General features: G+C 31.8%; 1 protein-coding gene across 4 annotated transcripts; it reads right to left on the reverse strand.

Moving 5' to 3' along the window:
* Nucleotides 1-5,931: 5,931 nt before the first annotated feature.
* Nucleotides 5,932-27,962, reverse strand: LOC127735779 (coiled-coil and C2 domain-containing protein 1-like). 4 transcript variants are annotated; one of them, XM_052246093.1, is made up of 14 exons: nt 27,644-27,962; nt 25,036-25,116; nt 24,508-24,570; nt 19,749-19,909; nt 17,826-17,928; nt 17,150-17,284; nt 16,360-16,475; nt 14,836-14,979; nt 13,816-13,872; nt 11,959-12,004; nt 10,552-10,598; nt 9,428-9,538; nt 8,735-8,914; nt 5,932-7,769 (listed from the first exon to the last, which is right to left on the reverse strand). In XM_052246093.1, exons 4-14 carry the CDS (start codon nt 19,824-19,826, stop codon nt 7,704-7,706), a joined length of 1,083 nt encoding a protein of 360 aa, XP_052102053.1. In that variant the 5' UTR covers nt 19,827-19,909; nt 24,508-24,570; nt 25,036-25,116; nt 27,644-27,962; the 3' UTR covers nt 5,932-7,703. The 4 variants fall into 4 exon arrangements, with proteins under 4 accessions (XP_052102053.1, XP_052102051.1, XP_052102052.1 ...); XM_052246091.1 differs by having other exon boundaries at nt 19,749-19,934; XM_052246092.1 differs by lacking the exon at nt 17,150-17,284 and having other exon boundaries at nt 19,749-19,934.

Below are 27,962 nucleotides of genomic sequence, written 5' to 3' on the forward strand. Positions count from 1 at the left end.
AAAGATAGACTACAAGAGGCATACCGTGCAGGAAAGTTTTGTAATGTTAAATTGGTCTGTGAAGATGACAATGCCATAAGTTGCCATTCTGTTATTTTGCAGACATCAAGTAATTATTTTGAGGAAAAATTGTCGGAGAAATGGAGTGCTTCCAATATTAATCATGATCAGATAGTAGTCAACTGCAACAATTTTCAGATAGGTACCATGAAAAAGGTCATTGATTTTCTATATGACATTCCTATAGATATAACCTACACCAATGTAACTGATATTCTTCATGCATCAACATTCTTCTTGATTGACGACTTATTAGCAGCTTGCCAGTCATTTTTGGAAAAGTCAGTTTGTGATGCCAATATTTTTAATATTCTGATGATTTCAGATCAGTTTAATTTAAATACTGTTAAGGACATGTGTTTTAACTATATAGATGCTAAATTTGTTAACCTTGGTGCCAACTTTGTAGAGGACTTTTATGCACTTCCTATACAACTTATGATCAAGGTTGTCAGCAGAGACTCTTTGATTGTAAGCGAGGAATTTCTTTTTGATTTGATATCGGTGTTCTGTAGTAACAATGATGCACCTGACATTTGGGATTTATTTGCACCCCATATCAGATTCTGCTTAATGAGCATTTCTTTTTTTGCCAGTAGATGTGTGTTCGACCACATTCTTCCAACATATATGTGTAATAAAATATTTCAGTACATCAGTAGCACTGAGGACATTTCTTTCACTGAAGATGATAAATACAAAAAGATTTGTTCACCTAGATTATACAAAGCCAACAATGATATCGTGGTCAACAGATTTATGGTATGTAATACCAATACACTATTGCCGTGCAATAATATAGATGGAGAACGACTATCCTTTACAGTAGACACAACATGTAATTTGCGGTCTGTAGGTGTTTACGGCAAGGCACATATATCCTTCTCTGCCAGACTTAAGCTCTTTAAAACCACTTCGAATGAAATAATTGGTAAAATAGATCGTCGTATTGAGTGCCAGAGCAATGTTGTTGTTTTAATGTTTAGAGCTCCGCTATTGTTGTTAGCTGGAACATGCTATACATTGCAACTATTTTTGGAAGGTGGAGAATGTGTACAAGGTAGTGTTGGAGCAGAAATTAGACAATGTAGTAATGTGGATGGGGATCAGAATCAAATTACATTCAAGGAACCTGTTAGTGGTAATACAACTGTGAATGGTGGTCAGTTTCCTATACTTGTATTGTCTAAGCCTTAGATTTTCAAAATTCAATTAAACAAAATTCATAAACACCATCGACTGGTCCATACGGATTAACCTCAAAGCACACAAAAAGTCCAAAATTACACTGGAATAACCATGAAACATATCCTTTATAGTGAAAAAAGAAGGGTGTTTTTATTTGTTTTCCCATGATATAGCTACTTGCCATAAATCTTTAATAAAACAGTTTTCCGTAGCTATATTATGGTAGAACAAATAATTTGAAAAATTATATGTGTTTATAGTATTCTTTGATTTTTAGGGTACCGGTAAATTCATATAGAAACCCATTGTCAACTTCTTTGGTATTAACAAAGTCCATTTGCAATTTCTATCATAATTAATGATAAAAATCGTCAGAATATTTTTCCTGTTTTCTCTACAGTTTTTGAAAAGTGAATGTTTTAATTTTCAAAAAATGGTTGTGTTATCAGTTTAAGGTAGAATAGCGGGTCTCGATGTCAATTGTTATGATTTGTAATAATTTTCTAAAATATAGTCTATACCATGCTTTCTAAAAATATGGTAAACAGCATACTAGTTGATCAAAGAACTATTCAAAAGCAAAAAAAATAGTTCCTTTTGTCTCACATGATTTTTTTATTTTAGTTATGGAAAACAACATAACAATTTGATTTTAAGTTAAATTATGAGACGTTGGCTCTTAATATTTGCTTTCAAGGGAATCGTTCTCTTGCTACACACCGAAATAGTTAATTTTACCACACTATACTTTATAAGAGTTGTTGGAGTTGTCTCCCCTTGTAAAGTAAATTTTTGTTGCTTTTTTTTTTGCAAGTTAGAAGAAATCTAATAAAAAAATGATGTATTTAAAAAAAAATAATAATTATAATGAGACCCAACCCAAAATGTTCATCTTTTTGATGAAATGTATTACTAATGAAATCCATTCCATTTCCAAAATTTGAATAGGTTATTTAAACTGTAGATCTATTATTATTTTCTATATTAAAATACAATAAGACGAAAGACATCTCATCTACCTTAAGCACATTTAAAAAAAAATATGAAAAGTTCACAGTTGTTTAACCATTAACAGCTGCATTAAATGGCCATTTAAAACAGAAACAAATACTTCTCGGATATGCATACAAGGAGATGTTGTTTATAAAATTACTTTGTATATAAAGTAGCTACTGAACAGTGCTCTGCCAATAACAATATTTTTGAGTATGTATGTATATAGACTGATAAACTGGAAGAGACAGGGTTTTTTCCCGCATTACTCATATTGTATAAAGTAAACTGTTATATTTTAAGCTTAACTTGCATTGTATAAAATTTGCTTTCAGATTTTAAGCTTTAATTCTCGCTAGACTTGCAGTATTAAACATATTGTATTATATGTCTCTGTTGCAGAGTATCAAGTACCCTTTTAGATTTTAAGCTCTGATTCCCATTTAACTTTTACTGTATAATATTATAGTATCTTCCTAGATTTTAAATTTATACATTCATATAAATTTGAAAATTTTATTCCCCATATTGATACTGTATAAAATTAAGGTGTACACTTAAGATTTTAAATTTATTAGTTTAAATTAGTCTTAAAATTGTGTGAAGCGTCTCCATAATTTGAATGATATCCATGCAATACAAGAAAAAGAAGACTTCATATGCAAAACTCTGATGTCAATTTAAAGATGTAGACTACTAGTGTTCCTGTAAAAAAGCTTTGTGTTAAAAAGTTATAATAAGAAAACAAAAGAAATAACTTCAAATAAGGCATACATGAAAAAGTGTTGGTTTTCCTAGCTAGTTTAGTATATGTTATAGGTATGGACTATAGAACCACTAGTTCAGGTCCAGTTGGAAAGAAAATACAAGAAAGTAGTACTGGTACATATTTCAAACAAAATAGTTCCTACATATAGCTGTATCTTTTTCAATAGGTGAAATATTTGGGAAGTTTTGCTGTCAAATTAAATCTAGGGGACTTTGGATTATAGTAAAATCCTTGTTGAGGGTTTCTTTTAAATAATAAAGAAGCATATGAAATTTTAATAGGAGGGCACAATTGCCCTGTTCTTCAGATCAGAAGAATTTGTTTTTGTACTATCAAACTTCAGGGAAACAGTACACTCTATCATGCAATTAAAGGTATGTTGAATTTTTCAGCACAAGTCAGGATATAAAGGTATAGTTTTGACCTGAAATAACTGCCACTTTATTTGACCTTTAGACAAAGTAGCCATATATGCTTGAAATTACAGAATTAAACATTAAGAAATTGGGCTATGAATTAGTGGTTTTAAACTTAAAATGTGAATTTCTCTAATTGTAACACAATCGTTTTTCAGGTTGTATATGATACTATTTAACATTTCTGCAGTGATAGTAGCTTTGTATATGTCATTTTTTGTTGATACACCTATACATAATGGTCAGTTATTATGTAAGTAATAGCTTGATAACAATCATACCAATGAAAATGCTTTCGATTCACATGTTGTTGTTTTTTTTCTTTTTGACATTCTTGATATGGTTTCCATATTTATGTTTTCAATTGGAATACTCTTGTTTAGATATAAGAAGATGTGGTATGAGTGCTAATGAGACAACTCTCCATCCAAGTCACAATTTATAAAAGTAAACCATTATAGGTCAAAGTACGGTCTTCAACACGTAGCACACTAGGCTCACACCGCACAGCAAGCTCTTGTATTTATAGTTGTCTTAAATTGTACGTTTTCCTTACCAGGAAAGTATGCATGTCTTTATGTTGAGTTATACAGTATTTTGTATAAGCTATAAAAACCCAGTTTCTCCCAGTCTCTTTGCCAGATTTATATGTTAATACAAATAAGGAGGATGTGGTATCATTGCCAACTAGACACCTACCGGTATCCATTAGAGCTCAAATGAGTGGATGTAAGCTTGTATAGTCCCCATGCTATAAAGTAAGTCAGCTGTAAAAGGACTCAACATGAATAAGAGAGCATATGCTGAAATCTCTTGCTTCTTTACTCACCTTTGATAGTCCTTAATATAAAGCTTTACTACAATTATCACATAAACTTAACATGATCCAAGAAAATGAGGTCAAGGTAATAGAAATCAAACTAGAAATACATGTACACCTTACAATCATTCAATACACTAAATATAGATTACATATTGCTTAGCTTCAAAGAAACAGACTTAACCTGAAAATGAGGTCAAGGTCAGATGAACAATGCCAGGCAGACATGTACATCTTACAATCCTTGCATTCAACTAATATAGTTGACCAATTGCTAATAGTGTAACAGACCAAAACACAAAAACTTTACTATTACCACTGAATCATGAAAATGAGGTCAAGGTCAAATATAACCTGGGAGACTTGACATGTACATCATGAAATATTTCCATACACCAAATATAGTTGACCTATTACATTTAGTATTAGAAGAAAAAAGACCAAAACTCAAAAACTTAACTTTGACAACTGACCCATGAAAATGAGGTCAAGATCAGATGACACCTGACAGTTGGACATGTACACCTAACAATCCTTCCATACATCAAATATACTAGACATATTGCTTATAGTATCTGAGATATGGATTTCACCACCAAAACTTAACCTTGTTCACTGATCCATATAATGAGGTCGAGGTCAAGTGAAAACTGTCAGACGAGCATGATGACCTTGCAAAGTATGCAAACATCAAATATTCTGGACCATGAAAATGAGGTCAAGGACATTTGACATGTGACAGATGGAAACTTTGTAACATAAGGCATTTATATACACAGAATGAAGCATGCAAGTCTTCCACCTTTTAAAATAGAAAGGTTTTAAGAAGTTAGTTAAGCCACCACCAAATCACTATCCCTGTACCGCCTAGGCTGGACAAAAATGTGAAAAAATTCTAACAAAGAATCTAACTGCCTAAATTATAACAAAACAATCTACAAAAAACAAAATGACAGAATCAACAACTGAATTTGGAACAGCTTAGAGAGTTTTGGCTGCTGGATCTCAATTATTGTCACTTGTGTCTATTTTGGGTAGCTCACCAAATTTTAACAAACCATTTTCTTCAGTAATTACTTGTAACATGGCAGCTGATTTACACACTTTCCATTGGTTGATATAGTTCTAGTATATATTCCAGTTGATACTAAATTTCAAATATATTTCCATTGTTACTTAAGTAATTGATTTTGCACCAAGAAACAATAATGGCTGCAAAGATGGACGGGGCTTGTCTACAATTATATTTACCATGCCCCTGCAAAATTATACGGATGGATACAAAAAATTAAGGTATTGACAGATATCCAAACGTAATGACAAGACAGATTTTCAGAAAAATTAATGTTTTTCAAATCTTTTAAACATATTCCATACCAAATCCCAAACAGAGATAATAACAAGCTATATTGTGCAGACAAACTTTTGGAGTCTGAACACACACTTATACTGATTATCTAATAGTTGCAGAAGTTGCACAAGAAGCAGGTATCCTTATCAAGCATATGATATAACAAATGCAAGAAAATCATTCATGTTTTATTACTGTTAGTGTGGTATTTCTGGGTAATTTAAAGATAAAGTGTACAAGTGTTAAATTGAAAAAAGGGAATTAACCCTGTGAAGCTACTTTCAGATATAAAGTTGTTCAAATACAAAGTGTGATTTATTGTAAAACACATTAAATCATTTGAAGTTTTATTTTGTCCATTTATAAAATTTAAAAGCAGAACTGTACATCATTGTGTTTATTTGTTGTATACAATTTGTAATGTTGTAAACATTATCATTTTCACAAAGTGTACAAATTATCAGTGTTTTATGAGCTGCTTATACAAGCACACAGTCTTTTGTTTCACATATTTCTGTCTATTTCCATGACAACATGATACAGTATTAAAAAAAAACATAAGAACACAAGATATTTATTATGGATAAGATTTGTGTATAAGACAAAAATAATGTTATTTTTTGGCTGATCATCACATAAACTTGGCCATAAATCTATTGATAACTCTTTGTTCAAAGAGCCTGAATTGCACACCTAGTCATCAATGATTATCTTTGCTTTTTGTTTAGGTCATATTAGCTTTGGTTTCAGAGATATAAGCCAAAATCTACATTTTACCCCTATGTTCTATTTTTAGTCATGGCTGCCAACTTGGTTGGTTGGCCGGGTCATCGGACACGTTTTTTAAACTAGATACCCCAATGATGATTGTGGCAAAATTTGGTTAAACTTGGCCCAATAATTTTAGAGGAAAAGATTTTTGTAAAGGTTAACGGATGATGGACGCCGGACAACGACAAACGCCAAGTGATGAGAAAAGCTCACTTGGCCCATTGGGCCAGGTGAGCTAAAAATGTACAAATCATATATAAAAAGCAATAGAAAAGTATGTGAAGTTTCAGTAAAAAAAAATTAAGGGTAGGTAGTTAGTAATTTTATTTCAATTTTAAGTTGTTTTTTTTTTACATTATGTGTATAGGAGCAACATTCTGACTATATCTGTGCTGAACTAATGACAAAAAATTTTCTTTTGGGTAGGCTTTATTGTTCAGACTAAAAAGTACGGAAGGTAGGGTAACTGTAACCACACATATATTTGTATTTGGCCTAACTCTTATAAAAGATATATTTTTGTCATTCACTTATTTGAGGATTACATCTTTATCAAGCCTGCAGCGAGACCTAGTGATCCTACATTTTTCCAAATTTTTTGAGCCTGCCACAAACATCAAAAGTAGGTGAGACACTTGGTTCCACTGAACCCTTATGAATTTTCACTGTTTACAGTTTCTCTTAATCTAAAAAAATACTCAGACAATTGAAAACTAAGAAATTTATTATATAAACCCAACAACGGGTTGTCAAATTGGTCTTTAAATTTCATGAACAGATAAATTTTGAACAGCATTTTACCCAGTGATCTATTTTTAGCCATGGCTTCCATGTTTTTTGATGAAACAGAAAATAAAACACAAACTATATTCTAGATACTCAAGGATCATTTAACTTAAGTTTGGTTCTTGTTGGTTGAGGAAGATGGAAGCAAAGTAATGGCAAAAGCTTTTAGGTAATTGTGACCTCATTTTATAGCGTTAAAATACCAAAACCATCAGTTTGATAAAACCAAAACCATCAGTTTGATAAAACCAAAATATCAATGAAAATTACATATGCAAAAAAGTGTTCAACAATTTGTAACTATCAGGGTTTTTTTGTAATAGAAACAACCTTACTTATTGACAACCATGTCAGTTTTTATATGGAATGAAACCATTATAGATGTTTTTTTTCAAAAAAGATCTGACAATTATGAACATTATTACATCAAAACTTTTACACTTCCAAGTACATGTATAAATCAATAAAAAAATTATTCTTGCAATATTTTACAATGTTTTCTTTAATTTAAATACACATTAGTCTGCTTTCATTTACTGGTCCTGTTCCTTAAAGGTCTCCATAACTGAAATACACCTCATCATAACAGGTAAAGGTAGTTTCAGGATTGTCACACTGCAAAAGTAAATACATGAACTTAAAAGCCAAAAAAGAAATCATAAAATATTATTTCAAGATGCTTATCTGTCATTGAAGTTTGCCTTTTACACAAATGAAGTGTACATTTTCTTTTATACTGGATGCAATTAGTGACTACATATTTAATATAGACATTGTATTGTCTATTGCAATTGTGTGATATAAACAAAATCAATGTACTGACTATGCCTATAATGGGTCCTCTATTGGAAATAAAATCTATCTTATCTTATTTCATCTTATAGACATCTACATATCAGGTTAAAAATTACAGCCAATTTCACTGAATGTGTAGCTAAAGTTAATATCTTTGGTTATGGTCAGACAATCACATTTCCACCACAAGCTAGCTGAACCAGGAAGTCATTATTAGGTAAGGTAAACTGCCCTCCTTTAAGAATAGACTAGTCCAACAGATAACCAATCTATCTGTCTGTAGGAAAAAGCTACTCAGAAAGGAGGGTAGTATACCTTACCTTATAATGACTTCACAGTTCAGCTAGCAAGCAAGCTAACCGAAGATATTACCTTTAGCTACACACTCAGTGAAATTGGCTGTAATTTTTAACCTGATATGTAGATGTCTATAAGATAAAATAAGATAAGATAGATTTTAGAAAGAAAAAAAGAAAATCTTTTTCAGTTTCAGTTGATGTTGCCTTGAGTCAGAATTTATAAATCAGTGACTGTGATTGTCAATAAAAATCAATTTTGTATTATTTTTGTACCTCTATCACAATGCTGATTTTCCCATTTGCATTTTTTTATTTATTATGGCAGTTAGCTTCCAACCGGCAAGGTTTTGACAAAGGAAACTTTTTATTCCTATTTGTATGTGCTAGAAATTGAATAAATGCGACAGTAATGGAACATATTCTGTCTGTTTTGGTTGTACAGAAAATAATGTATCAAGTTTTCATGTTTGCTTATCGTAAACTTACAATTGGAGAGATCATTAACTTTGTTGGGACGGAGCGTAAAAATACATCTCTGTCCATCACTGTTGATATTGGAAAAGCGTGGCAACAGTCCACCTCCTTGCATGATTGTAAACATTTTAGGATGAACTTAGCTGGCAACATTTCATAAGGAATTGTTGCCACTATCCAATTGTAAAGACCCTGTAATATATAAATATATAATCAACATTATCATTTGTTAAAACATAACAAGAATGAACAGTAAGAAATGCTAATTTAATATAAAGAAGAAGTGGTTTGAGTGCAAATCAGCATACTTAACACCCATACTTCAAAGTATACACAAAAAAGGTTGTTGGTGCTCAACAAATTTGAATAGTGTATACACATCACAACTCATCATTGTCAAGGTAGTGACCAAGTATAAAAATCTTTCTCTTCGCAATTCATTAGGCAGGTATCATTAGATATCAATGTATCATGACAGTACTATTAAGTAATACTAGGTGTCTAAAGGCATTATCATTCTCTCTGTCACAGTTTGGAGTACATTGGAAAACAATATACACTGCATAACTTTGAGCTTAACTACTGTAAACTTAACTTATTAACCATACATATGTTAGACAGAAAATGAAGTTATTTTATAATTCAAATTTATGAAAGTTATTCTATTGGAAAGTCAGTTTATTCTGATTAACCTAAAATACTTGCCTTAATTGTGGTGGAACTGTCAAAATATCTTGAATAAATTGAATCCTTATTCAGGACCATAAATTCTTTTGAAATCAATCCAGGTTTCCCTGGGACAAAATCCTTTGCCATCTGGAAATAAAAATTAATTAAAAGGCTTTAAGCATAAATAAAATAATGCTGGGTATAGAATGAAACCACATTTTTTGTTTGTAATATTAAAGAAGAAGGAAACCCACAAACATGTGTCATAGAGAGAGCAACCCCAACAAGTTGTGGACAACAATCCAAGTCCACAAATGGATCTACAACTAAGATGAAAATTATACACATAGTTTAGGCAAAGTAGAGTTAGACAAAGAAAACCAATTTTTGGAATATACATATAGACAGAAGTAAAACTTAGAGGGAACTGCTCACTGATAATACCCTCACCCACTTCGCTAAACAGGAAGTTGTTGAGTGATGGATGTGCAAATGCATCACATGGTACAACTGACTTTATACATAAAACTTGAAACCAAATTCCAGAAATCCTTGTGATGTAGTACTTGTGAAAAATATCAAGAAATTTTTCAACTTGGCTACAAATGTGTAAAGTTATGTAAGTGTTCAGTAAACAGGAAATGGTTTAGTGATGAATCTGGAAAGCATCACATGGCATAACTGACTTATATATAGGATCTGAAAACGCATCACACATCATAGCAGAAACATATCAACTCTGAAACCAAATTTCAGAAATCCTTGTAATATAGTTCCTGAGAAAGATGCGACAAAAAATATTCATGGTACTACAGACGGACTGACGGATGGATGGACTGACAGTGAGACAGAGAGAAGTAATGAAGTATAACCCCACTTTGACAAAAAATATTCATGGGTGGATAGATGGACTGACAGAGGTAAAGCAGTATACTCCCACTTTTTTAAAGTGTGGGTGGGCACTTTTTGAGGAAGCACATGTCATCATAAATGTTACATTTCATTTTGAAAAGAAGGTTAATTTAAGAATGACATACAATTGCTGTTAACCAATCAAACTACTGGATTTTTGTGAAACATAATCTAATGTATTTATTCAGTCATGAACTTATGACAGTAATTAAAGAATATAAGCTAAATGTAAATTTAAGTATACTTGCATCATGTCTCAATTTCTTCTTCTCTTCCAAGGTCAGCAGGTTACAACCTGTAAAAGATTATAGTTGTGTTAACCAACTAAATGGACTTCAAAGAAGTATTTTTCTATTGTGTTTTTTTTTATGCCATTTGTTTCCAAAATTATAAATTTAAATATAAAATAATGACATCTTCTTTCACTAAAAAAATTGTTAACATACTTTGTTGTGTCACTAATTGTATGAATATGATATTTTACTTAATATTTTTGAAACTGTTTTTTTGAAAGACAAGCAGGTAACCATTAAAGTTTTGTATTTAATTGAAAATTGAACTTAAGGATGTTCGCTTGTCATGTTTAGGAATTTTTGTCAAATTTTCGGAATCATCTGATTATATCCATTTGAATGCCTTAAAAAATTTTGAGCATTGACCCCCATTTTCTTTTAAAATAAATCTTTTACATGTATAATTATAAGCCATCTATAAAAGTCTTATAAAATCTTTTGATATTTTTTAATAGGTTTTGAGAACTTAAAACTTGTCAATGATAAAGCTATGAAAAATCAAGAGAGAACATTTCCCCGCCAAATTTTCAATGGCTATTATTTCAGAACAAGCACATTGACCTATATTTATTTTTGGCTCTTTTGGTTCCTTTATTAATACCCTATCAATATATACTAGTGTTATGAAAAGCTTGATATTTTGAAACTGAGAAGCAAACATCCTTCAACAAGGTGAACCAACACCTGAAATGGTAATTGTGTGGTTGGTTAAAAGTGGGTGGATACCAAAAGGTATCCACAGTTGTCTTTCACAAGATAAGTAAAATGAAACGATAATAAAGACAACAACACACATCAATTACCACATGGTAAAAGTTTATTCTGGTCGACATGTTTCGCCAACAAGCATGGCTTCTTCAGGACAATATTACATATGAAATTTAACAGTGAAGTTCAAATTTGGCGGTTTATGTGTTGAATTGAAAATTGTAAGAAATCATTAAAAAAACAATAATGTCTCCGTAGTACACAGATGCCCCACTCACACTATCATTTTCTATGTTCAGTGGACTATGAAATTGTGTCAAAACTCTAATTTGGCATTGCAATTTGAATGATCATATCAAAAGGAACATGCATCATAAATTTCAAGTTGATGGAGCTTCAACTTCATCAAAAACTGCCTTGACCAAGAACGTTATCCTGAAGTGGGACAGACAAATGAACGGACAGACCATACACACAATGCCCAGAAGTCATGCATAAAAATACACAGTTTATTAATTTATTTTATATTAATTCTATAATAGCAAGTGCAAAATTTCAACAATAAGGAAAATTTGTCTGTAAAGTTTTAGAGATCAGGGTTGAAAACTGTGTAGGAGTTGAATTCATGTTGGTGCAACCAGCCATTTACTATACCTGTTTCAACCCTTTTCATCTTTTTCACAATGTTCATTGTTGGCAACTATTAAAACAATAAAAATGCAAATATCACACAGTTTTAATATCAAATTATTAAATAATGAACAAAAATTAACTGTATCCATTGATGAAATTTGAAGAAGGAAATTTGAAGAATTATATAACATACACTTATTGACTGGCTATGAGTTCGAGGGCAATGGCAAGTTTATCATTCCCCAAGACATTAACTTTTTCCCAACTTAATGGAAATAAATTTACTGCTGTCTGAAGAGCCATTTAATAAGTGCAGACATCTGAATGATTGTAGTGTATGACAACACTCTTGTTCAATAAAATATAAGTTATATTTGGTCAACCTTTTTTGGTAGAGTGGTACTCTGGTAATGTGTTTCTATGTGGTACTCTGGTATTCTTTATACACACAGTTAAGGTTGGTTCTTCTGGTAAGGTAATGACTCGGATATAAAACGGTAGATTGGAGTAAAGGTTTTTGTATGGTAATTCTCAATGTTTGTAAGAATAACAGACTCGTTAAATAAAAATAATCTTGTATTAACTTTAAGATGCATTAAATATCAACAATACATATAAATATTAAATATTTTAACAGTATTCTAGTGTAACAGATAAATACTTTATAAACCTTAGATTATCGTGAATAAAAGAAAATGGATAGAGGAAAAATATACCAAGAAAGTTAACTTATTGTAGTTTGGTAAGTGGCAAATGGTAAATCAAATTCAATGTCAAAAGATAAAGTTTCTCTCAGGAAGTATTCCCAAAATGCTTTTTGTAAAGGAACTAACAAACCCACATGGTATCTGTACGTATATCAAAATCGCTTGGTATTAGCGAGTGTTACTTGACCAGGGTAAAGTCTTGCTTAAGACTTATCTGTATTCTCCACCGTATTTATACTTAGGTAATCCAATTTACGGATTTGGTTTACCATTTACCATTTAGGAAAATTAATTACTAAAACCGGAACTGACGTCATTGTACGTCATGGAATAAACATTTCAGAATTGTTCCAAATGTAAAAACATAGGACAGAATAATAAAAAGTTTTAGAGTAAACAATGATTTAACATAGTTATACAAGAAATATATAATATGAAAGGTCAATTATCAGGACAATTTAAACACACAATTTTAGAGGAAACAAGTTCCATTTCAGGGAAGAGACATACCGTTACACTATATATCAGAAATAATCTATGTTAAACCAGCTTAGCCATTATAGGAAAGGTTTTTGGCCCCTATTTGGCATTTAGTTTCTAAATGGTTGAAATCATAACCCCCACAATCTACCCCAACCTACTGTGTGTGGTACAGAACCTTTTGATATGATTTCAGAGAGATCCATCGACTAATACTTAATTGTCCAGAAACCAGAAAAAAAAACTTGTTTTTCCCCATTTTGCCCCTAAATCCTGAACTTTAGGGCCATAACCCCAAATGTTCACTTTGTGGTTTGGAACTTTGTGGTACAATTTGACAGAGATCCAGACACTTACACACAAGTTACTGGCGGGAAACAAGAAAAACGTTAATTCGAAACAGTTGGGACCATAACCCTTATAGTTAAATTTCATATACATCTATTCACTTATACGTAAGTGATTTCAGACAATTAATCTCAGATTTAATGACAATGAATATCTTATTAAACATATGAATACAAACATGCATAGGTAAAAGATTTATGATTTTATTACACTAAAGAAAATCCACGGATTTAAAATGTCAATAAAAAAGCAAATCAGAGGCCTTTTAATTGTTCTACATATTATAGGCTTGTGATGAATCTATAAAATAGCATGCATATTACTTATATTACTGATATCTTACCGAAGCTTCACTAGTGTCCCCTTCGCTGTCACTTATATCTATTCTCAAGGAATCCTCCTGAAAGAGATAATCCCTCTTGAACTATAAAAAACTATGCACTTGACAATTTAAAAATGATAAGGTTTTATATTTTGTTATTATTTATTTACTACATGACAAAATTGATGAAATGAATGCATTAAAATCTATTACAAGAATAACAATCTGTCATAATAAAATGTAAAATTGTTTTTGGTATTCAAAATTTCAGATATAGTTTAATATATATTACTGTACCCCTTATGAAATAAAGGATAGAGATAACATAAATGGAAATGGAATTTGTCAAACAGTTCGAAACTTTTAATTCTTCCATATTTTTTAAAGTTAGAAAACATGATAAACAAATTGTGTAAAATTGTATTTAAAGGGCAATAACTCCTTTAGGGGTCAATTGACAATTTTGTCCACGTAACATTATTAATCAATCTTACTTTGATGAAAATTTTTGTTGTTTGCTTATCTGTAATAATATTCAAGTTAATAACCCAAAACTTAAATTTCCTTAAAATTACCAATTTACTGGCAGCAACCCAACAATGGGTTGTTAGATTCATCTAAAAATTCCAGGGCTGATAGAACTTAACCTCCTGAACATGTTTACCCGATTTCAGATTTGCTCTTCATGCTTTAGTTTTTGAGATATAAGCCAATAACGGCATTTTACCCCCGATGTTCTATTGTTAGCCATGTCGGCCATGTTTTTTTACGAAACAGAAAATAAAACACATACTATATTCTAGATTCCATAAGGATCATTCAGCGGAACTTTGGTTGGAATTGGTATAGCTGTAGTTTCAGAGAAGAAGTTGATTGAAATAGTTTACACCAAATTGAAGACGACATCGGACACCCAGTGATGGCTAAAGCTCACATTTCATTCAGAACACTGAGCTTATAAGAGGCTGGCAGAAAAAAAAAGAATATTTTTTTTGTGTCATGCCATTTACATGATGTTTAACAATATGCACCTAAACATACCTGAATATATGGAGAATCCTCAAATTTTCTGTCAGGCCTTTTACCAGTACTCATTTTCTCCCCTCCAAAGCCTACTTGATCAGCTATTTTAGGAACTGGTTTCCTGTCCTGAGGAGAACCATGACCACTCATTTGTGATGGAATCTGTAAAGATTAAAATTATCCTTTATTTCTATTACTGCTAGTCACACCTGTATATAAACATTGATATTAAATTTGTATAGTTCGCACAGGTACATTGTCCTCAATTGTATCCTTTCTCATCATGAAATATCAGGAAAAAAAACCTTTTTATTATTATTAGGAAATGTCTAATGAAACTCCAGTAATTTCAAATCCTGTGTGGTTGTTTGCGGTATTTTCATGGAAAAACCTGTTTTCTATCTTCATGTAGAAGTTAAAACTGCTTGAAATAATTCTAGAACACTTCACTTCACTTCACTGGTGTTAAAATAAATTAAAATCCAAAAGACAATTTAGAAACTTGTATATGTTAATGAGCAAACTGGAAGTTTGAATAACCACGTATGAAAAAATAAATACAGTAATAGTGTACGGAAAATATATACTAAATAGATACCACTAGAATACAACTTTGAAAGTAAACTAGAGGCTCCAAGGAGCCTGTGTCACTCACATGATAATTTTATTTACAATTGATGTTTAAGAGATTAAAGTCAAAAACTGCATTTTCCCATATGTTATATTTTTAGCCATGTTGGTTTGCAGGCATGGTCAGGCTGTTTATAGTTTATCTATATCTATAATAATATTCAAGATAATAACCAAAAACTGCAACATTTACTTAAAATTACCAATTCAGGGGCAGCAACCCAACAAGGGGTTGTCTGATTTGTCTGAATATTTCAGGGCATATAGATCATGACCTGTTGAACAATATTAAACCATGTCAGATTTGTCCTTTAATAACGCCTTGGTTTCAGAGATATAAGCCGAAATCTACATTTTACCTATATTTTCTATTTTTAGCCATTGTGGCAATCTTATAATTAGTTGGTTGGCCAGGTCATTGGATACATTTATTGAACTAAATTTCACAATGATGATTGTGGCCAAGTTTGGTTAAATTTGGCCCAGTAGTTTCATAAAAATAGTGCCCACTACAATATCAATACCAAACATGGCAGAAAGTGAACAAACCACCTTTTACCCCCCCCCTCTTTTTCTTGCTTATCCCACTCTATAGTCCGCCCTCCTGTCTGCATTATGCCCATATGTTCTTTTTTAAGCTACAGTGGCCATATATGTACCCAAGGAATGGTCAATGCAAAGTTGGATTGAATTTTTTAGCTCAATACTTTCAGATTTTTGTAAAACTGAACAGAAAATGAGTGATGAGGAAAGCACACTTTTGGGTCATGGGAAGAACATCTCAGATACTGTTTATTAATTCAAGTTATTAGCAAGAAATGCTCATTTTAAGACATAAACATACTATCAATTAGGAATTACATTTGTTTTCTTTTGCTAAAAGTCATATACTGATATCAAATTATTTTATACCTTGGCTGTCTGTACATTACTTATAGCTGTGTTAATATCCCCAGACTGCTTTGGCTGCAGAGTTGTTGTTTTGTACTGATCTCTTTTTGTTTCTATCATCTGCTCTGTTTCTATTTCTAAAATACAGACACCATAATTGTAAGTCTCCTAATTTGCAAGAATTATTGCAGTCACTAAATTTTGAAGGTTTTTTAGAATAATTTTTGAAAAAAACAGGTTATACAAAATCATTTTGACTAAGGATTAACTCGTAATATGAATAAAGTTTTACCATTTAAAGTGATTTCTGATGCATGGAACTGTATGTTTTATCTTATTAATCTTATAAACACCGAAATTAGGAATGTTATAAAAAATTTTTAATATGACTTCAACAATATTCAGATGAATATAGACAAACCCTGAAAAAACTAGATATCATTGAGATGGGAGCCATCTCTGTGGGCCCCGCTGTGAATAATGTGTGGTAAAAAATTTGTATCTTTATCATTGGACATGGGGTTGTCAAATGAAACCAAAGTTTTTGACCTTGACCTTTGACCTAGGAAGTTGTACATAAATTATGACACACCCTCTGGTGTTTGTTTATATACATATCAAGTATAAACTTTGAAATCATAACAGTTCTCTAGATATAGAGCGGACACGAATTGTTACAGACGGATGGATGGACGGACAGACGGACAGACTGATCACTATAGGGCGGCAATCGGCGGGGCCCTAATAATGAGAATGTATGTCAACTGTGTTTTGAAACCATTGACCCATTTACGAGATCTAGAATAAATACCATGTGATGGTGATGTTGGTTCATTGTTCAATTCTAGGGTTTGTTGTGAAGAAGGTGATGTACTTGGTTGTTCACTGTGTGATTTTGTAGTAGGCTTGACAGTTGGTTGTATTTCACTTTGCTTTGTTGCCCCTTCTGTTAAATAAACAATTGAAATATACATGTCATCAATGTTAGTAAATAAACCTACTGCAATCTTTATTCCAAGATTTATCTCAAGAACTCTTCCTTTTTATCTGGTTTAAACAAAAAAAATTTACAAAACATATGAAAAGCAGGCTTCTCATATAAAAATTATAATTTTTTTGTTTGCAAGACTGTCCAGAATTTATCCCTTTATGTAAAATTTGTTTATTTGTAAAAGTTTTAACAAAGATAACCATCAACAAAGGGAAATACATCTGGAATGACTGGCCTAACACTTTTTAACAATTAGATCATCAGAATAATCAATATTAAAAATGTTCAGTTGAAATGAAATTGTGATGTGTGTATAAAAAATCTGATTGAACTTCTTTCTTTCTTTTGGTATGATGTTTGGGGACATTCCAACATTGATAACTTGTGAATCCATGTCCTGTGAGACTGGTAGAAAACTTTATAAAATATTGTAGGACTGTAACAAAATTCTTATTACGGTTTCATTTAACGTAACATTGATCTAGTGTGGTTATACCTGGTCTTTGTTTCTTTGGCTCATCAACAGGTATTCTAGGTGGTATATCACTTTCATCAACTAACTTTCCTTGATGCGTCTGCTGTAGTAAATCTTGTATTGTCTGTAAATATCAGGGAAAAACATATTGTAAAAAACCAAAATAAACATGAAATGTAAAGGAATATTACTTGCCTGTATGTAGTTAACTGCCAAAACCATATCAAAATCAATTTGCCACTTGGCTATATGAGTACAATGTAAAAGTGTTTGTCAAATCATATGAAACTTCAAATTAAAAAAAAATATGCATTATCTATACTATTAAATGAGAAGACCTCATTTTGTGTGTCGCTTCTCTTTCTTCCACAATAAATTAATCATCATGCCTCTGTGTCCTTTAGGTAGAATGCATAGTCGCATGTATCATCCTTGCTTATGATTATTCAGTTTTGGTTATTTTGGGAGGAAAATGGAAAAAAAAGGCGTCCGGATATTGTTTCCTTCATCAGACTGACCTTTGACATGTTTGAGAAAAGGACTTCCTTTTAGGACTATTTTAAAATTACATAAATTTTTTTACAAGTACTTGGGGACAGATGAATAATTTTTCACGTTTTTCTGTATACTATGATCATACATATACATGTACTACAAATAAAGTGCATTTGCTATATATTATCAATTCCAATAGTTTACTATCTATGGCGGTCACTGATATATTATATAGAGAGTCTCTATATAATCATAGATAAGCTATTATATATGTATATGATAAAATATATCACTGACCGTTTCATGATAGTATTTATAGTATATGTATGTTCATAGTATACAGAAAAAACAGAAAACCCCAAAAAAAAAATCGATCTTTGGAAAAAAGGGGGAGGGCAAAAAAAAAATTGTCCTGTCCCCAAGTACCTATGACTTTTGATACCTTTCCTGAAATTGACCAGTTATAAATTATTTTATAAAAAATTATCCTGCAAAAATTTACATATGCTCTAAAATATAAATGCCCGCGATTTTGCGGGTGTGTTCTAGTGTTTTTTATTACTAAATGGCTAGCAATTATTATAAAACTTATGTACATATACCTTTTTCTCAAGAAATTTCTCTAATTTGTCAAAATTTAGAAGGTTTACTTTGTTTAATTGCTTGCTTCCAGCAAACTATTCTAAGACATGTTTTGCGTATGCAGTTACCTCAGCAGGACTTTATGTAAAAAATCCTGTGATCGCAATACACAAGTGTGAATGGAAAATGAAACGTAAACATCGCTCCGTCATCAAGATAAACCATATCTTATTGTACCTGTTATACACGTGCTTACCTGAATATCCGTGCTTCTTTGTTGATTGTTTACAAATAGGTGTCAATCGTTAAACTTCGGCTTCAAAACACGACCATTAATTAGCTGCCATATTTTTACAACAACACTTATACATTGAAATATTTTTGACGATTTTACGAAATGTATGTGAAAAAAATGATAAAATCATGCACAGAAGACAAGTTCATGATATATGTATGCATTGGTTCAAGAATTGGATTTTTTTTACCGGTCACTCGTTTCATATGACTTTAAACCAGAAGTTGTTAAGTGATGAATTTGAACCTGTAGCACACAGATTAACTCGCTCATATGAACCTTGATTCCCAGATTGGAGAAAGCCTTGATAGTTAGTTCCTGCGAAAAATGTGATGACATTTAATAAGACACACTGACTGATGAACAAAAATGCAGCAGACAGATAGATAAGGGTATAACAGTATTTCAATACCTGTGTAATGGTTTTTTCTTTATATTTAGTTTTTTCTACAAAAATAACCCAAAATAAGAAGCAATACCAGTTCAGTAAATGTCAATATATTTCATAAGACAATTCATGAAGATAAAAAGAAGGTCTTGTCAGTCATTTCATCTAAAAATACATAATGTACCTTAAGGGCTCTACCATATCTTTTCTGTTTAGAGGTATCACCTGCTGACTTAGCACTCTGAACTCCTGCCTCATACATTGACAATCTTTCAACCAAAATTAAAACTTTATCTTCTTTGCCTCCACCTGCCTGACTAGTAAGTTGGAGTGTAGTATCTTCATCTGATGATAAACCTTCATATTCAGCCTGGTAAATTATAAGAGATATAACAAGAATGGGTCCATAGTACGATGCCCCTCTTGCATCATCATTTTCTATGTTCAGTCGACCGTGAAAATTGGTTCAAACCTCTAATTTTGCATTAAAATGTGTGCAAAGTTTCAAGATGATTGGACTTAAACTTCATCAAAAACTACCTTGACCAAAAACTTTAACCTGAAGCAGGACATACAGATGAATGGATAGACCCACAGACCAAAAAAGTAATGCCCCTAGTACGGTAGTATAGTCCCTGGACTCACCTAGGGGCATTATGTATTTTGTTCCCTTTCAAAGATTGAGTAATATTCTGGTGTAAAATTTTAGTCAACCTATCAGAAAACAAGAAGTTTAAATTTAATAAAATGCTCCGCTGGGGCGCAGCTTGATATGACCGCAGAGGTCGAAACCCTGAACAGTTGGGGCAAGTATGGACACAACATTCAAGCTTGATACAGCACTGAATTTGGATTGTAATTAAATATTTGACACAGCATAGGTTTCTGACACAGAATGAAAGTGGTCTAAGAACTTAAAAATTTTTTATTTACCTATTCAAACCATATCATTATTATTTGCTTTTATATATAAATCAGAAATAACCAATTTAAAATGGAAAATTTTAAAGAAAAAAAATGAAAAAAAAATCTCCCCCCCCCAATTTTTTGAACCCTCTTATGATTCATCACCCCCAAACTCAATCCCAGCTTTCCCTTTGTGGTATGGTACCTTGCAGTACAATTTCAGAGAGATCCATTCACTTGAACACAAGTTATTGTCTGGAAACTAGAAAAATGCTTGTTTTTTGGCCCCTTTCTAGCCCCAAATTCCTAAGCGTTTAGGGCAATTACCCCAAAACTTAAACCAAGCTTTCCCTTTGTGATATGGAACCTTACAGTACAATTTCATAAAGATCCATACACTTACACACAAGTTATTGTCCTGAAACTAGAAAAAATGCTTGTTTTTTTGCCCTTTTATGGCCCCTAATTACTAAAATTTTGAAGGAATTACCCCCAAAATCAATCCCAGCCTTTCCTTTGTGGTATGGTACCTTGCAGTACAATTTCAGAGAGATCCATACACTTGAACACAAGTTATTGTCTGGAAACTAGAAAAATGCTTATTTTTTGCCCCTTTTTGGCCCCAAATTCCTAAACGTTTAGGGCAAATACCCCCAAACTCAATTCCAGCTTTCCCTTTGTGATATGGAACCTTGTAGTACAATTTCATAAAGATCCATACACTTACACGCAAGTTATTGTCAAGAAACTAGAAAAATGCTTGTTTTTTGTCCCTTTTTTTGGCCCCCAATTCCTAAAATTTTGTGGCAATTACCCCCAAAATCAATCCCAGCATTCCCTTTGTGATATGGAACCTTGTGATACAATGTTAGAGAGATTCATACACTTACACACAAGTTATTGTCATGAAACTAGAAAAATGCTTGTTTTTTGCCCCTTTTTGGCCCCTAATTCCTAAAATTTGGAGGCAAATACCCCCAAAATCAATCCCAGCATTCCCTTTGTGATATAGAACCTTGTGGTACAATGTCAGAGGGATCCATACACTTACACACAAGTTATTGTCTGGAAGTTACAAAAATGCTTATTTTTGGCCCCTTTTTGGCCCCTAATTCCTTAACTGTTGGTACAATAACCCCCAAAATCAATCCCCACCTTCCTTTTGTGGTATTGAACCTTATGGTAAAATTTCATTGAGATCCATTCACTTAAACTAAAGTTAGAGTGCGAAAACTAATGTGTCTTCGGACGAGGACGACAACGCCAACGTAATACCAATATTCGACCACAAAAATTTGTTTGCGGTCGTATAAAAAATACAAGTACTTTTATTTCAACCTTTGCTAAATCAAGACCAAATATTTAATTGTTTCCTCCCGAAAATGCTAAGAAAATAAGAACTCGCATTCTGATATCTGACAGATATAAATGTGTGCAGTTTTTGTACAACTCGCAATAATTAATCTCGCATTTTTGTCCATTCTACAAAAATCGCAATAATAAATGCACGCAATAATTTCTGAATTTACAGTAGTGGTTATATGAGCAATATGCATGTCTCTTATAATCCTACAATAAGAGTGCATACGCTGAAATGTCCTGCTTTCTCAACTAACCATTGATATTATGTTAATAGTTCTAAATATAAACTGTACTACAACTATCACATAAACTTAACCTAATCAAATAAAATGAGGTCAAAGGTCAGATAAAACTGGAAAACATGTACACCTTACAATCATTCCTTACACCAAATATTCTTTAAATTACATATAGTTGTCCTTTTGCATATCTAAGATTAAACTTAACAATGAAAACTTAACATTAATCAATGAACCATGAAAATGAGGTCAAGGTCAGATGAATCCTGCCAGGCAGACATGTATACCTTACAATCATTCCAAATATAGTTGACCTATTGCTTAAAGTATATGAAACAAAAATGTGTCCATAGTACACGGATGCCCCACTTGCATTATCATTTTCAATGTTCAGTGGACTGTGGAAATGGGGAAAAAACTATTATTTGGCATTAAAATTAGAAAGATCATATCATAGTGAACATGTGTACTAAGTTTTAAGTTGATTGGACTTCAATTTCATCAAAAACTGCCTTGACCAAAAACTTTAACCTGAAGCGGGACAGACCGACGAATGAACAGACGAATGGACGCGCAGACCAGAAAACATAATGCCCCTCTACTATTGTAGGTGGGGCATAAAAATAAAAACTTAACACCGAGCAATGAATGAACTGTAAAAATCAGGTCAAGGTCAAATAAAATATGCCTGACTGACATGTACATCATAAAATATTTTCATACACCAAATATAGTAGACCTATTGCAAACAGTATTTGAAAAATAAACAAAAACACGAACAACTTAACTAATAAATTGCTTCGCCAGTGCAGCTGGATACGGCTGCAGAGGTCCAACCCTGAACAGTTGGGTCAAAAATGGACACAATATTCAGGCTTGATACAGGCCTTAATTTGGATTGTAATTAAATATTTGACACATAATAGGTTTCTAACACAGAATAACTGTAGTCAAAGAACTTAGAATTGGTTATATGATTTGAATTTATATTCAATTTTTTGCTTTTGTGCAATACACTGTAGGCACAAAAGCAAAAAACTGAATATAAATTCAAATCATATAACCAATTCTAAGTGTGAATTGACCCCCTCCCCCCCCCCACCCCCCCCCAAAAAAAAATTAATAAAAATTAACCCATTTTTTTTTTTGCTTTTGTGCAATACACTATGCTGTTGTGTATTGACCCCCCTTCCCCCACTCCAAAAAATCCCTCCTTTTTTATATGTGAAAGTAAATAAAAGAAGAAATTTTGTTTAATTTCTGAAATCTGAAATGAGAAAAAATTGCCACCCCACAATTTCTTTTTTAACCCCCCCCCCCCCCCCCCCCCCCCCCCTTTAAAAAAAAAAAAATTCATTCCCTCAAGATATGGTCATAATCTCAATTCAAATTACCAATGGAGTTTGCAACCATAATTACCCATTTAAATACATCATAAAAGTCTGAAATAGATAATTTAAAAGCAGTGTAAGGGAGGTAATCCAAAATTGTACAACATTGTACAATTTTGTTTTTGGATTACCTCCCTTACACTGCTTTAAATTGTCCATTAACCAGGAAAACCCTTGTTTTCCCCCCTTTTTTGGCCCCTAATTCCTAAACAGTTTGAACCATAACCCCCAAAAGCCAATCCTTTGTGGTATGGAAACTTGTGGTACAATTTCAGAGAGATTCCTACACTTAAACACAAGTTATTGTCTGGAAGTTACAAAAATACTTATTTTTGACCCCTAATTCCTTAACTGTTGGTACCATAACCCCCAAAATCAATTCAAACCTTCCTTTTGTGGTATTGAACCTTATGGTAAAATTTCATAGAGATCCATTTACTTAAACTAAAGTTATTGTGCGAAAACCGATGTGTCTTTGGACGACAACAACAACAACGACGACGCCAACGTCATACCAATATACGACCGCAAACATTTTTTGCAGTAGTATAAAAACCATTGAACAATGAAAATGAGGTCAAGGTCAGGTGAAATTTGTCAGTTGGGCATTTACACCTTAAGAAGTTAGCTAATGCTGAAGCAGGATCACTATCCATATGTCAAGCTTTCTGCGACAAAAGTTGCGTTCTCCACAAAACCATAAAGGGGGCATACAATTCATTCTAATGTTGTAAGTTGGCTTTTTATACTTTTTCAAACCTATATAGCTGTTGTTAACTGAATGTTTTGTTTTTAATGTTGGACAAAATTGCTCTTTCTAAAATTTAATTTTGAGCTTTCAAGGGGGAAATCCCCAAAAAATGGTAACAGTTTGAAAGTGTGAAAAAATAAATAAAAGTAAAGCTAATGTTTAATTGAGAAAAACACAGCTATTACTACATGTAAAAATTATTTAAAAAGTTCTTGTGTGAAATAAGAAAGTAAAATAATCCATATGGTATAATGGGAAAATATAGGTAGAATCTCCAAAGAGACACTTATTTACCTGAAATGCAACTGTTTTGATGGCTCCGTCTTCTTTTCTTATTTTCATCTCAATAGATTTATCCTACAATAATAACAGTGAACTCATCATGCTCATCAATCATAAGGTTTGTTAGAAATTACACAGAAATAACTTTAAATGCCGTTTGCCAATAAATCAAGAAGCCTAACTACTGAGCATCAAATATTTCTCTATATTTTAATCATACAATTAATCAGTATTTCAATAACTATATAATCTGTCTATAAACCAAACTTTTGATATGATTTGTGCTTCAGGGCATATCCAACAGTATATTTCAAATGTTGAGAATTTCTTCACAATTACATTCAAAGCAAATAGAACTAGATATCATTTAGATGGGAACAATCTCTGTGGGCTACGCTGTGAAAGTTTTTGACTTTGAGGAAGTTGTTCATATATTATGAGACATCCTCTGGTTAATATACACGAGCTTGAGTGCCTGTAGAAAACCACGACCTTTGATTGGAAAACTAGGAAAAAAATACCACCATATACATGTAGTACCTGGACAGCAGTAGTTGAAGTTGTCCTTGATTCTGTTACCCTGGTAACATGATCTTTATCTTTTTTGACACATGATCTTTCCTAAAATTATGATAAGTGAATTAAGTTACAGTCATGTGAATCTGATGATAAAAAAAACACAAAATTTAATCAACATTTTGACACAGAAAAAATTGACTTGGTTATATAGATAACCAAGAACACAACAGGCAAAGTAAGCAGGTGTATGCAAGGTTATGCTTTTTGTTCCAAAAAATCAGCTGGTATGAACATTTGAAATATAATTGAAGACAGTTTTTAATGTTTACTTTTACAAAATAAAATTGATTCGATAAATTTCAACAGAAGAACAATGATTTTAAAGCTACAAGCAGACTGTTGACACAAAAAAATGATAAAATCCTCGCTTAGTGAATTCTTACACATATACATTGTTAGCCTTTTTATTTTTACATTTCTTTATCAAGTAGGTAACAGTCTAGTTTAATATAAATTATATATAAAAATAGTACACAATGTTGATTGTTCTATCCCTATCATTTTCACAAATTACCTATCATATCTTTTTTAAACTCACTGAAAAATGGTAATGACCATTAAAGGAAATGTTAATAAATATAATATTACATATGGAATTTAAAAAAAACAAAAGTGTATTTAAGTATAATATCTTCTATGATTTGTTAAGAGAGGTTTTATGTTATAGTTTGGTAAAACAAACAGTCAATTCTAATTTGTCTCTTTGCCCTGAAAATGTTAAGTTAACAAACAAATGCATTTACCAAACAGAAGAAAATATTTTTTTGAAGGAAGTTAAGGAAATTCCAGTGAATAGTAAAAAAAAGAACAGATGTAAATTATTTTGGCACATAAAGGCTATAATTAAATATATTATTAACCATTAAAATTGATAACTGGAATATCTGAATATCCTTTAATTAAAAGAAACAAAACAAAACAAAAACAAAAACAAAACAAATTTATTCTTAGTAAGAGAAAAGCACCTGTCCTGCCTGTGACTGATTACATGTAACTATCTTCTTAAGTTGTGAGCGTTCTGGGAGAGAAAAATAAAATCAAATGAATTCTAAAATCCCACTAATCACAAGAACATATAAAGTGATGTAAAGTAATATGCTTCAAGTAATAACTTCAAGTTACAACAACTGATTTAAAAAAAGCAAAATAATACAAAAAGTTGAATTAAAGGTTTCTAAAATATAAATTTTATGTTCCATATATGGACTGAACTTCTGATTCCTGCAACAGGTCATCATGGTCATAAACTTTTTAATTTTTTTAATCAAATCTGGAATTGCTCATATTCTTACACAAGTGACAGTGAACACTCAGTTACTTGTTATATTGTATCTTTTATAATTGTTTTGCCAACCATGAAAATGGTGAAAAACACAAAGACTTCATTAGTACATAACGCTTCAACATGTTCATATGACTAAACGTTAATTTTTGACTTTTGAATTTAAATGTATAAATAACCATGCTAAAAATTAAAGAATGTAGCAATCTCTCTCCATCTGTCGTAGTATCCAAGATAATGACACAAAGCAATACAGAGCTGTGCAAATAGCAAATTATATTTTGCTTAAATAAAGTCCCACAACTCGACATCAATTAGTAAATGACACTATTGAAATTCATCTGAATTGAAATGTAGCTTTTTGCTATTAATCTGAGTGTTGCAACTAAATTTCAATAAAATTAATAAAAGCAAATTAAAACTATGGTTCTACATTAAACAAAATGATGAAATTTTAATGATTTAAGCATGGCAATTGACATAAAATCATCAAAATGAAAAGGAAGCTTTAATTCTTTAATCAATCTGACATGTGTGTTACAATTTCATAAAAGATCAATTCAAATTGATTGATGATGGTTATGGTACACACATTTATGATAATTCTCAACTAATAGTGAACTGTACCTCGAGAATGTCAAAATTTGAAGTTATCAAACAAAGGGACCTTTCTGAGGTCAATTATATATTATAAATTTAAAGAATTACATGTTCCTTTGAATTGGTTCATCAAATTTTATTAATGAAGGACACAATGTGAGTTAAATTCAAATCCTGTGTCTACGCTTTGCTTACTAGGCTCTGACTACACTCCATTCTACTTTCTGATCCAGTTATTATTACATTTGCAAAAGAAACTTAAGCCTTCAAAATTTGAAGGTGTGTATCAACATGATCAATGTAACAAAAACATGAGGATCCATGAAAGTCTTTTGAACAGATATCATTATGCAAAGTTTTCAAATCCTTGTAAGCAACACTTTGACACACAAGTATATAAAAATTTTAATCATTTCATTTAAGACAGGTGTACAAAAATTGAAACAAATTGATAAAATTAATCATTATTGACAATAACAAGACATATCCGTATTTAACAGTACAGTTAATTAAAATTTTGTAATGTTATCCAGCTGACAATTTCTGGTTTTTAATCCCAAGTGAGGGCAATAACTACCAAAGGGGGTCGTGCAAATATTTTGACATTGCTGATATTTGATGGGTTATTCATTTAAATTCTTTCTTTTTAGTTTTCAAAAAATCGAGCAGAATTACAACATCATTTACCTTTGTCTACAAATTTAACATATGCTTGCAAATCACTGGCCTTCTTCTTTAACTTTTTCATCTCACACTTCAAATTAGCAATATTGTAATCTTCTGGGTTTTCAACCACACTATAACCAAAAGAACAAACTCTCATAAGCTGTAAATTATAATTTCCATGAAAATATTCCTGAACTTTGTTTATCCAGTAGACACCAGTTGACTTGATCGGCACTGTAATAGATATCTTGCCTGATAAGATATCTTCTGAAGTAGGGAAAACCCTCTTAACTGCTATGTCATGCCTGTCCAAAATTTGAACTTGTAAATGCACTTGTAT

The sequence above is a fragment of the Mytilus californianus genome, unplaced genomic scaffold (genome assembly GCF_021869535.1).
Source record: "Mytilus californianus isolate M0D057914Y unplaced genomic scaffold, xbMytCali1.0.p SCAF_3, whole genome shotgun sequence".
Taxonomy (NCBI): Eukaryota; Metazoa; Mollusca; class Bivalvia; order Mytilida; family Mytilidae; genus Mytilus; species Mytilus californianus.